This window comes from Doryrhamphus excisus, chromosome 12 (genome assembly GCF_030265055.1).
Source record: "Doryrhamphus excisus isolate RoL2022-K1 chromosome 12, RoL_Dexc_1.0, whole genome shotgun sequence".
In the NCBI taxonomy this organism is placed as follows: domain Eukaryota; kingdom Metazoa; phylum Chordata; class Actinopteri; order Syngnathiformes; family Syngnathidae; genus Doryrhamphus; species Doryrhamphus excisus.
The window spans coordinates 8,224,986-8,238,523 of NC_080477.1; the positions used below are offsets into that span (position 1 = coordinate 8,224,986).

Here is a 13,538-nt window from a genome sequence, read left to right on the forward strand (position 1 = left end):
CAAATATCCACAGGTCGATGACTGACTGGATATCCTCCTCATCTTTCAACATATGGGTGGAAGATTTGCCAAGTCAGTGTCTGATAATGTTTTGTAAACTTTCATTTGCATACTGTTTGTGTGGATGCTACATGATCATACTCCAGTTGTCCCCTCATCCAATCTATAGCAGACCTGCCAGCATGTAAGTGTTGTGCATTCACACGATGCATACGTAAAGGGGCACTGCCCATCATCATTATGAATTTTGCCCATCATTCACAATCCCCATGTGAAACATGAACACATATTTTTTTCCCTTTTCTGTGCATTATAACACGAGAAAATGACTTAATTTGAGCTATATGAAGCCCTCTAAAAACCTTTAACAATGTTGCATTGTTTGATATACATGCCATGATCATGCATTAACATGTACATATATTAATATGTGACCATATATAGTAGTATATTAGTTTAAAGCCGTCTTGTATGATTAAACATTATGATGATTTGCTATGATTCCATCTGGATTATAGACTGTTTTCCTTTTATCAGCAACGTGAGCTAATTCAGTGTGAAATTATTGGGCCGGACTTCCATGAGCTTATTTTGGAAGCTAGGCAGACAGTAGACTCTGATGCCTTTTGGTTTACCGTATTTTCCGCACTATACGGCGCACCGTGTTATAAGGCGCACCTTCAATGAATGATATATTTTAAAACTTTTTCCATACATAAGGCGCACCGCATTATAAGGCGCTACAGTAGAGGCTGTAGTTACGTTATGCAACCATTAGATGGTGCCGCGCGAAAGGGAATGTCAACAAAACAGTCAGATAGGTCAGTCAAACTTTATTAATAGATAACAAACAAGCTTTCCACAACTCCATTCACTCCCAAAATGAATAAACAGCTGTTTTATTATTTTCTCGGCGCAGCTCATCCGCATGCTTCCTCCACTTCCGCACCATCGATTCATTAATGTTAAACTCTCTTGCTGCTGCTCTATTTCCGTGTTCTACTGCGTGACTGATCGCCTTGAGTTTAAACTCTGCGTTGTAAGCGTGTCTCTTAATAGGAGCCATTTCAGGGTCTTTATACAAACGCACAAATGAAAGTGAATCGTTGTTTAATATTTCCCAGTATGCACAGCGCACTTCTTCTTCTACGGGAAAAATGGAGTCGGTGGCTGCTTACCGTAAGTTGCGAGACCTGTCGCGGCTCAATATTGAGCCATATATAAGGCGCACCGGATTATAAGGCGCATAGTCAGCTTTTTAAAAAAAAATCAGATTTTAGGTGCGCCTTATAGTGCGAAAAATACGGTACTTAAGCGTATTGATTGATATTTCTTTTATCTCCTGGAAGATGTATACAACCAGCTAATTAGATTTGATCACTTACAAAAAGTCACCAGGCAGTCAATGTAGTCTAATTATTGGTCAGTGTCTCCACATTGTTTTTCACTAAATCATTTGGTATCCTCTCGCTTTGCTGTTTCCTTCTCATTATTTTATTTTTTTTTTAATTCTGCTTTTTTCTTCACCACTGTGGTTTCTCTCTGCTAACCTCAATTTCTCTGTGTTTTATCTTTTACCAAGTCTTCCTCATTTGGCTTGTTTGCTTACTTTGACAGTTTTCCAAAAGGAATAAACAACTGTTCCCTTGGTAGAAACATCACAGACACACATAAATTTTTGTTTAGCTAAATGCCACCGTTATGGTTTGATTTGCATCGACTTCCAAATGTTCTCCTGTTGCCAAGAAAGAACAAACAGATGTACAATATCATACCCTATAGAGTTGATAATGGGTGAAGGCATACTTTTTATTTCTGTGAATAAAAACTGCGGTCCAGTTGGGTGAAAGAGAAGCTGCCTTTCCTCTGATAGCTAAAACACATACACTCCTGTATACACTCAAATAGCCCTGTGAAAATGAACAGAATGCAGCAACAAGGCCTGTGAGTGAAATAACAGCCTGATGTACTTGTCCCATTTGTCTCAATTGGTCCACTGTCTGCTTGGTCAGTCTTAGAGCCTCAATGGGAATAGAGAATGGAGTGCAGCTTTTTACACTTACTAAGCCTCACTGTACTCAGTATCTCTCTGACCTATGTGCCCTTGCTGCATACACTAGACACCACACACCATTCAAGGCAACACGCTTTTGCAATTCTCAACCATGGCTGCTAAGAAACTTAAGCTCTCCTGATACCCATGTGAAGTACAAGAACCCACGAAACAAGAAGTAAGCAGAATATTTTTTCTTGAACTAAATAGATTTAAAATTTTAAAATACATATTTACGTATATGCGGCATGGATGCAAGATTATACACTCAAAAATGCTTAAGACAGAAGACAGAAATTCACCACTGTATTGGACAGTAGTCCAAAGCAGCTTGTTTTGATATTGATCAATTCATTGGAAAATGACCTATTGCAGTGAAAAGGTTGGCCAGGGTAGACCGACAGTAAGAGACTGAGGCTTCAGATCAACCTGGGCTCTATTTAGCAGGAAATCGGCTTCTATGTATGTATGTGATGATGTGTGTTTTTACTGGCTTACGTTGGAAGAAAAGCAGGTCATTAACAGATGGAGAGGGTATGTTTTTCATTTTGTGTTTTCAAAAGCTTAGATCAGTAGCACCAGATGCTTTTAAATTTGGTTCTTTGGAAGCTTGAAATCCATTGAAATCTTCATCCATCCATTTCATATGCTGCATGTCCATGTTAGGATCGCAGGGGTGTGCTGGAGCCTATCCCAGCTGACTTCGGGCGAGAGGCGGGGTGTGCCCTGGACTGGTTTCCAGCCAATTGTAGGGCATATATAGACACTCACATTTATGCGTATGGACAATTTGGAGTCACTAATTAATCCAACATTCATGTTTTGAAATGCGGGAGGAAACCGGAGTACCTAGAGAAAACCACACACACACACAAACCGGAGGAATATGCAAAATCTATACGGAGATCCCCAGGCAGAGATTTGAACCCAGGTCTTCCTGATCTCCTGAATTTATATATATATATATATATAATATATATAATTTACAAACCACGGGCATCCAATTTCTGTCAATGTCCTTCCATCCTGTTCATATTCTAGTTGAGCAGTGTCACACTGATTGAAAACACTGTCCAAGGATGAGTCCCTGGACGGCTACAAAAAGAATTTCATCTCAGTTTTTTTTTCCAAAGCCTACCACTGTTGTCATTTCAATGCCAAATAATTTCAAATACCCATTTTTCCCTTTGTGTCCTACCTTTCATATATTGTATGAGCGTTTTCTTTGACTAATGCCTGTGAAGGAATGGAGAGTTCAGGGTAACAGTAAAGGTGCTACAGTGCGCATGGAAAATTAAAAGTATTGAGGTTTACTTTTTGACCTTCACCTGCTCTTTTTCATATGGAGCCACCGCAGAGCAGAGATGACATTGAAATACTCTTTCGAGTGTGAGCCGAGCTGTGCATATGAAAAACCTTAGCAGCAGAGACATTCATTACTATCAATGCAGAGTTGTAGCTATTTATGTTACTGTGCATTTACTATACTCAAATAATTACACCCTTTTGGAAAAAAAACAAAAACAAAACCTTACATTCTCTTTCCCCATGTTCTCATGCAAGTGAGATATGCATTGTGTGTCTTGACTGCTCTAAACCATAGTTGTTTTCATTTGATTTGAATATGGCTGTAAAGGTCATTCACCATTCTATGATGATAGTGACCTTTTTATGTCAATTGACATGATTAAAATATTTGCATAGCACACTTTCTTGTAATTAAGGACGAAGACTGAGAGCAGCTACTGCTGAGATCATGTCTATAGTGTACTGCTTCATGCTGTCTTTCTATGTGTGAATGTATCCAGTATAGTAAGGGCTTATTGTATGGGTGTGCATGTTCATTCCTGCAGCAAGATTCCGTTGGAAATGATCGGGTAGCCTTGTATCCAACAAATCAAAACGCTGCACGATTCTCAACATACAAGTCACATGTACCAGATGTTCCATTTATGAATTCAAAACATGGTATGTGACCAGTTTTTGTCAGATTGTACTGTGGTCATTATTTGGGGTGAATAAGATCAACAGCCTACCAATTTTTGATATCATGCTGCCTGCTACATTTGATGTTGTACACAGCAGTGTAACGTATTAATGCTAATCTGCCCAAGATTGGGGTAATGAATTGTTCAACCCTGAATAAATTGTCATTATTGTTTTTTTTTTTACCCTGTTTTCCTGCGTAATTAATCACCTAGAGATCTTGCTCCATAGTAGGCATATTTTCTGTAGTGTTCAATACATACTTTTTATTCTCTCTTTCTTCAACAGACGGACAGTTTCCCAACTGAGCCAAATTACATGGGAAGCAGACAACAGTTTGTTCAAAGGTAGGTGTTTTTGTTCTGTAACTCTGACTGCACTGCAGACCTTAGTTTCCCTCTCTCTCTTTTCAACACCACAGCACTACAAACATAGAATGTCTTGTTTTGAGTCATAAATGGGACTGTAATTTTCACCAATTAATGCAGGTCAAACAAATATGTACCCTAGAAGTACTCATGCTTGTCATTTTTATTTCTGCAGCAGTTCGACATTCAAAGACCCAGAGCGAGCAAGCCTCAGAGACAGTGGCCATGGTGACAGCGACCAGGCCGACAGTGACCAGGACACCAACAAAGGCTCCTGCTGTGACATGTCTGCAAAGGAAGCGCTCAAGTTAAAGGCTTCGGGTGTTAGGCCGCCTCCGTTGGAGCAAGGTGAGCGTTTGTGGAATTAATTTTCTTCCCAAATTCTTCTTAAATTTAAGATTCCCTACAACCAATGACTTATAACACATTGTAATAACGGGGCTTCCACAGTCTCTGAAGACTCAGCTTCATAATTTTCTCCTTTTTTTTTTGCACTTTTCCCATTAAGTATGTGTGATGTGAGTGTTCTATACACATCTCTGTTTTATCAAAGACGACAAGCCCATTATGTTTTTATAAGCCCAACTACTTCAGCCTCTCCATTTAGTCCTTCTACCCTGAGCGCTTGTCTCTGAAATTTTGATAATGGAACATGGAAAATAACTTAGTGAGCTGCGAGGAATATGGCACTGTGGTGTGGTGATGAAATATGAATAATTATTCCAAGCGCTGTGGGTCGGGCAGATTACACATGACATGTGTTTAACAATAACTCCCTAGATATGAGTTGTCGCAGTCCTCACCCAAGCCAGCCTAGCTTGGAAACTCGGGGTAAAAAGGAAATAAGATTAGATTAGATTAGATTAGATTAGATTAGATTAGATTCAACTTTATTGTTATTTCTCATGTCACTGGTACAGGGCAACAAAATGCAGTTAGCATCCAACCAGAAGTGCAATTTTATAAGTACCTTAGTAGTAAGTAAATGTAGAAAAAAATGGACAGATCTAGTATGTAAAAAACTATAACAGGCTATGACTATAATACAGTGAGGATATGTACAGGGATATAAATGACTATAATATGGCTATTGTAGATTAGACAGATTATAAACAGTATGCACAGTATGGATGTGACAATATATAATAACAGTAATATGTACAGTATTGCAATGAAGTGACTAGAGTATGGCTATTGCAGATTATATAAATTATAAACAATATGATCTATGAATGCAACTAGATATTACAGTAATATGTGCAATATGTACAATAGTGCAATGAAGTAGTGCAATGAAGTGGGGGGGCATAGATCAGCGGGGGGATGTAAGTAGTGGAAGGGGTGGGCAATGGGGGGCAGAGTTCAACAAAGAGCCTAAATAGCACAGTTGTTACTGTATGTTAAAGTCTGGACCTCAGTGTAAGTCATTACCTTCTCTGCAGAATGGATATTTCCAGAAAATTTGCTAATGTCTTTATGGCAAGCCGTTATCTTACTAACTGGATCCCAAAGTACAGCACAGCATAGTGAACGTGGATTCTCTTTAATGGTGCTATTAATCCAAGGAACAGAAGGGCCGTTTTACTCCATGCAGAAGGACAATGACAATTTGTGTAACACTCTGTTTTGCAATATGTATGCTTGCCTCGATAGCACTTTTTTCATCCTTTCCATTGGTTTCACAATTAAAATCAAAACCAACATGCTGGCAAGAGAAATTGGCCAATTAAAAAGCTCCATATGTTTAACATAGTCAGTGTGTTCCGATTTGGTTGTTGATGAGGAACCAAAACAGTCAGATTTATACACATAGCACATATGACAAAATGAGTGTTTCAGAAAGTACTTGAGTAGTCGGTCAATAAAATCTGTTCCAGGCTGATGCGACTGCATGCAAGTGCCAATTGCGGCTTGCTCATCCAACTTTTTTTTGTGTTGTAGTGAATCGTCTTGGGCTGCTGAAATAAGACATTGCTACGCCAATGCACCAATCAAACACACACACACTACAAGTCTATAACCTGCCTTCTGTAACCTGCTTTTTACTATTCACTTCGCTCCTCTTTTATTCTCCTCCTCTGCTGTGCCTTCGCCAGCCTCTATATGACTTTCTTCCCTTGTTTAGGGAAATTGCTTGATGTGAGATTAGACGGTTAACCTGCTGCAGCTAGCTCTGTTTAGCCAACAACACGAGGGCTGATTCAATCTATGGGGGAGGGTAGAAGCACGAAAGAAAGGTGCAGAAGGAGTTGTGAGCAGCAAGGTGCGGCAAACTACACAATGTTTCAGTGCATTTTATTTAATGATTTAATCAACAGTATAATTTTTTGAGAGTAGTCTGCCTTTCTGTTTCCATCGAATACCAGAATGATCACCTCGGCCTTGTTCGGTTAAATATATTTTTTAAACAGACCCACTCACGTACAGGGAATGTGTTAACACACACAGTGACCACACATGAATATCTAATTAATGAGGCTGCATGAGAGGAGAATGACTTAGCAACATGAGCCACCAAAACCAAAGCGGTGTTACATGTTATGCATTCAGCAGCAGTGAAAACAGTAACATGCCCACAGGTACAGGTGCATCAACTGTGAGTTATGGAAAATAGAAAAAGGGTGCTTGTAATTGTATTTATTTGTTTTGTACAAAGTAAAGTGATACATATTTAAAGCCTTGTCTTTAAATACAAGCTTTTGTGTTATTCATTATGTGCTTATCCTCACGAGGGTCACGGGTGCGCTGGAGCCTATCCCAGCTGTCTTCGGGCGAGAGGCAGGGTACACCCCGGACTGGTTGCCAGCCAATCGCAGGGCACATATAGACAAACCATTCGCACCACAGTGTTATACAATTCAGATTTTTTACTCATTGTCTTTTTGCTCTATTTTTAATTGTTGTAAATTGTATTTTGTTTCTGTAGTGATGCAATGACAAGTGAGCCAAGGTTCGAGGATGGCCCCCGGGCTTCACTTTGCCATCCCCACTTTTGTGGCTCTTTGTCAGAGCCGTGCTCGTGGCTGGGCACTCTGTTCAAACTACAACTCGGCTTCTTGGTTCAGTGTCATGGGCATACGATGGTTTGGAAAGTCCTAACGAGCTGAAGCGGGAATATTTTTTGGGAGGTGCACGTCTATTGAGGCATATTTGTGCCATAATTTTGAGGTAGCAAAGGCAGATTTTGTGCTATATTAACATGCAATAACTACTGATGTGTGATCTGGTACATCAAGACCTCATAGTACATATGTAATGCATTCCATTGTAACCTGGTCAAATAAAGTTAAACCATTACCATTACTTCCGGTCGAGTACATTAAGGGAGGCGAGGCATACGCGTGTGTTCAGTGGTCAAAATGCGTGCCTGGTGGTCACTCTCCAGTAGCGTAGGGCACTCATGTAATAAAACTTTTTATTTTTCTACTATCCTCACATTCGACTCGGAAACTCTCAAAGATCGACCAGTAACCCTGCACTAAGTGAATAACAATATCAGGGCACTTGGCCATTGCACCTACAGAACGTAAAAATGGGACGTTGACTAGAACCACTAGTCATGACCACAACCAACCCACACACCTCTTCCCTGAAGTTTCTACACATCAGGGTAGTCTCAAGACTTAAATTTGTTTTCCATTAGCCTGCGGCACATTGTAGAAATAAAATTAAACCAATAACCCAGCGGAAATGGAACAAAAAGGCCAAATGTAAAGAGAAGAAGCTCAAATGTTGATACTCATAACACAAAACTCTTTCTTTAAATATACCATAAAGGCCTTTTCACAGCCTTTTACAAAATTAAAAGATACATAAAATTATCAAGGCTGCACGGCAGACAAGTGGTTAGCGCGCAGACCTCACAGCTAGGTCACCAGAGTTCAATTCCACCCTCGGCCATCTCTGTGTTGAGTTTGCATGTTCTCCCTGTGCATGCATGGATTTTCTCCGGGCACTCCGGTTACCTCCCACATTCCAAAATCATGCTAGGTTAATTGGCGACTCCAAATTGTCCATAGGTATGAATGTGAGTGTGAATGGTTGTTTGTCTATATGTGCCCTGTGATTGGCTGGCGACCAGTCCAGGGTGTACCCCGCCTCTCGCGCAAAGGCAGCTGAGATAGGCTCCCCCCGCGACCCTCATGAGAATAAGTGGTAGAAAATGAATGAATAAAATTATGAAATTGGCCTCCCGCAATCTTTGATTTTCAGGCTGCAGCCCTTGGTGGCAAATGTTTGAACATCCCTGTTCCTCACAATACTACTTCTTATGTCGACCATGCATTCATGGTCTTTGTTTTGTGCACTGGGTTTGTCAAACTGTAACTCCTAGAAAGCTGGACAGAATGTTTTTCTTTTGACACACTTTTCTCTCTGTGTTATACACCGTCTTGTTGTGTGATATCTTGCCAGCCAGTATACGGTGGTCTTGTTCAACTTCCTAGTATGAACAGAACTGCAGGTATGCCAAACCTTGTTGAAATATCCAAGCAGATTTTTGCTTTTAGCCATAGCCATTACATTGCCTTTGATGACTATGTCTCGTCATTTTCTTCCAGGCATTCCCTTATAATCTGGAGATCTTCACATCACGGCTCATTTTCAAAATTGATTAATTAGCCCTGTAAAATTGGAAGCAATGTATTAATTAAGCCTAACTATATCAGATAAAAAAAATTTTGCCAGTAATAATCAGCGGATAATTGATGATCCAACATGCTTGCAACAGACATGGATAGAGGCTAGTCTGGCTCCAATGGAGTGGCTGCCAGCATTTTGCTCGCCTCTGTGGAAATGTCTGCCTAAGACGCTATCGCAAACAGACAGGCAGCAGTGGTTTAGCGAGATGTTACCCGCTGATAGTGCTCTTCAAGGAAATGATGAGAGAGAGAGATGAGGGAAGAAGAGTAAGGAGGTTCAGAGGAGGCGTGACTGTAGCAGATGACCTATCTTAATTAGCCATGATCGGAGTATGATAATCACACTGCCTATGGCTTTGTTTTAAAAGCGTGTCTGAGTAGGAGAATGGAGGATGGGAAGGACTTCCTGAATACAGTCAGGAGAGACATTGTGATGCCTATAACAGTGCAAAGGAAGTGCAATGAAATTGACTTTTGTTCTGAGTCATGCTTTACCGTTTGCTCGTTTGTGCATCAGTACACAATTATGTAATGGCACACACAGAATTGAATACATGCTGTAGATGGGAAAAAAAAGTTTGTCATATTGTAATTTTAGATGCACAGATTCTATTTTATTTTTGATTTGCTGCAAGCCATCTTGTGAGGCGTTAGTAATTTATGGTGTGAAGTTCTCTGAAGCTTGATGCATGTGTGACATACTGTATATAACGTTCATTGTAATGTGTGAACATCTTAAAGCATGTCGCAAGAAGACAAGCATAAGCCTGTGAATATAAGCCCCCTTAGCATGAGTTAAATTTGACTATCATAACGCATGACTGTTGTGCGGTAGAATGTGGTATGAGGAGCAAGTCAATAAAGGGACAGTGAGGCTGATGACAATGCAGTCACGTTTGCAAGGCATACATCTACTAGTTAGCAACATTGCAATTCCATTGAAACCTTATTTTGCACTGAATGAGTGGTTGCTTTCAATGTCATTGCTGGGATGTATCAGACACTAGACAGAAATGGTGTGTCAGTGTTTCCACATTATAAAGATAGAACTACGAGCACTGACTCAGTGATGCAAATGAAAATATGTTCCCTCAAGAAGCCCGCATTAGCATACACTGTCAGGTGGAGTAGAGTGAATAAACCCAGTCAATAAGTCACATACTGTATGTGACAAATAGGCTGCAGCTTATAGTCCTGTGCGGCTTATATATGTTTTTCTCTAAAATTTAGTGGGTGTGCCTTAAAGACCAGTGAGACTTATACACCAGAAATTCCAGTACTTTTGTATGCATCTGGGATGTAGTTTTACCCACAATGTAGTGGCGACTAGGCATAATGTGGTGAGGCTCAAGATGCTCAATGAAGCATTTAAACCTGACATTACTAACCACTGACAAGGGCTTTCTATTATAGCTTATGACTTTTTTTCTATCCCTTTGGAGTTTTTCACACTTACCAAATGTTTGTGTAAGGCAGCCGTGGCCTTGTCAAAGTCCTCAAAACTCACTAGTTCTGTGCCCCCACGTCGGGGAAAAATGGGCATGATACGTTTTGTACTGTGCCGTGTCTTTTTCGAACGTCCACGAAAAATTGTTTCACACAACCGAGATCACGTCTGCTCCTTGCTAAACACGCTAGTACACTATGTTGTTGTGATCGGGGGGTCTACATGCTGGATGCAACACTGCTAAATAGAAACACCGCTTAACTTGACGGTAACATGACGTCAGATGCCACAACGAGATACCAGTTTTTGGGGGTGTTGGGTAATGGTAGAGTATTTGGAGTGGTCCTTTTAATTTGCTGAATGTGTAAACCGAACTGTTCGTGTACAGCTCCAAACGTCTTTTTATTCATTTTTTTTTTTTACCCATTTCGTTTCATTGTGCAATGTCTTCCACATCGTTACAATTTGTGACTACACATAATAATATAAAATAACAAAATAAGTATGTATGGAATGTATACAGTAATGTTTGTTTATAATAAGGTATGAAATGTGGCCTGTGCAGCCCCAAATATACCGTTAACCCTTTATTCATGCAGTGAGCAATTTCAAATAGCACTCCACCCCCTCTCTGTTTTTTCCATTTATGTTTTGCTTTTTAAATTTTAACTGAGTGAACCTTTCATAAAAATGTAATTTCCTGATTAATTGCATTGTACGAAGTTGGATCAGATGCTCCTATTACTGAGGTAGTCATGGCAACCTCTTCCCTGCTTTCTGCTCTTATCTGTTGGGAAAAAAAGGACATTCCATTCAATAACATTCATCATCATTAGCATTTCATGGACAAGTACAGTTTTTTTTTTTTTTGTATGTGGATTGCATGTATAAATTATTATTTTTTCTGAATTAGTTTCACCTCCCAAGAGCTGAAAACCGGCGTCAAAATCAAGTTCTTATCCCTCCAATCTTACCTTGTCAGCGCTACAGTTGCAAGTACCTTGTTTGTTTCTTTTTTTTTTATCATTATACTCTCGCTTCCTCAACAATTGTATCGCTTATTATGTGAAGGACAGATAAACAAGTGAGTCAGCCTGAACATAATGGATGCTCAACAAATGAACAAAGCAGAACAAAATCTTGCCAGTGAAAGACAGGCTGCAACACTTTCCCTCAGCATTGAAGTTGTGATGGAGCCACAGTGACTCAACAAATGTCTTGTGGGGTGGGGAAATGACTTTGCATAATTTAACTGGAAAAAAATTAACAATTACAAAAGCTCTATTTGGCCCATCAGCCAAAATCCTGAGCTAGCTATGAGGTACCTATTTTGACATTATTGGCATGGCACTATTTCTGTGCCATGGCAAATGTGTGCCGTAATCACAGCTAATAGTGGCCCATCACAAATATTAATGTGTGACCTTTTTCTGGCCAGGCAGTGTATGATGTGTAACAACAACAACTGATTTATATTTATTTGAAATATATAGGTTTGAAACACCGATATAATAAAAGGTTTTAAAAATAAAATAGCCCATTAGAGTGCATAGAGGATAGTGTTGGGCAAAAAAAACGTTCCTTTCAGTGAACCGGATCATTCCGGTTCATTCAGTAAAAAGATCCGTTCATTTCGTTCATTTTGGTCAATTGGTCATTAGCCTGTGAGCTCCCTCGTGCATAGACCCGGTCAGTCCGTTCACTCATATTCACGTTCGTTCCGACTCAACAACGCAACAACACGTGATGACTAGTGGTGTGTCGGTCATGAACGAACGGGTCAAAAGAACTAGTTCTTTTTTGTGAACGGAATGAACAAGGTCACCGATAGTGTCGGTCAATTTCTTGGTCTTTTAGTCAGCTAACCGAACCCACAGAGCGAGGCACGGCGATAGGATAAGACAGGCAAGCACGCAGATAGTCCCGCCCTGCAAAAGGAACGGTGAACTGACTATCATCATTTGCAACTGAACGGACTTAACGGGTATTTTAGGGGCAGTGACCTCGTTCATTCCGTTCACAAAAAATAACTAGTTCTTTTGACCCGTTCGTTCATGACCGACACACGACGAACAGAGGATATTGTTGACGTGTGATTATTGCGAAGTCGTCATTTATGTTAATGGGGAAACATCTGCCAGGAGATTGCCATAATTAGTCAGTTTACAAACATTGCTTTAAACAGGTAGCATATGGAGTTGTCAAGCTTTTATGAGATTCTATTGCATCTGTCAGTTTAAAACATGATTAATTGAGGAGTGTTGTTGCAGAGATGCCTTTGCAGTCACTTAGCACAAAAGTACTAACTGCTGTGTAGTGATTTTATTTATTTTTTTGTGACAGTTATGGTTTTTGGAAATCGTTTATATTGAAATCTCTGACTTTGCTGAAGAATCAGTGTAAAACTCAGCTGAAGTGCTTTGGAGAGTAGATGAGAAAAACAATCAACTTCTAAAAAACAGCAGCCAGATGCTCAGTTTCTTCTTGCAGTTTGTGCGAGTCATTGGACTGAGGATTTGTCTCTGAGCCGTTCATCTGTCCGTGTTGGTCCTTATCCTCTCAGCCATCTATAGCCTGTCCCTGGCTAGACCGATCACCACCGTCTTTCCTGGGTGGGGAAAATGGGAACCACCTGCAAACTTGACTTCCACAAGATCCGTCTGTCATAGTCAAATGTCTGTCCACACACACACACGTGCCAGATCATGTGCTCACCCCTCTCTTAGAGGATAGGGTGGTATCACGCCGCAGTGAGGCGATTTGCGGCTAAGCTCGTTGAATCCTGTGGAAAGCCTAAAATCTTGTGGGGTGAAGGGATGGGAGATATCACAGACTTAGGATTCCTTCTCTCTCATTATGGAAGATTTAGATGGATTAGTCTACTTTTATTAAATACAAAAATATGTTTTAAATCCATTGTTGTGATTGTGTTCCATGAAGGTTAAAGTCCAGTCTTGTGCATTTATTTCTTTTGAACTGTGTGTGTGGATATTTTTGGGCTTTGCTGGTGGTGGGGGTGCTATTTTAACCTTTGGAGGCTCACT

At 40.2% G+C, this 13,538-nt stretch overlaps 1 protein-coding gene across 2 annotated transcripts in view; it reads left to right on the forward strand.

Annotated features, from left to right (window-relative positions):
* The window catches only part of pcdh17 (protocadherin 17), a 55,120-nt gene that overhangs the window by 17,662 nt on the left and 23,920 nt on the right, over positions 1–13,538 (forward strand). For both annotated transcript variants that reach the window (XM_058088669.1, XM_058088668.1), the window contains exons 3-4: positions 4,328–4,386; positions 4,583–4,755. In XM_058088669.1, coding sequence (XP_057944652.1) covers positions 4,328–4,386; positions 4,583–4,755 — 232 coding nt within the window. The remainder of the gene's footprint in view (positions 1–4,327; positions 4,387–4,582; positions 4,756–13,538) is intronic.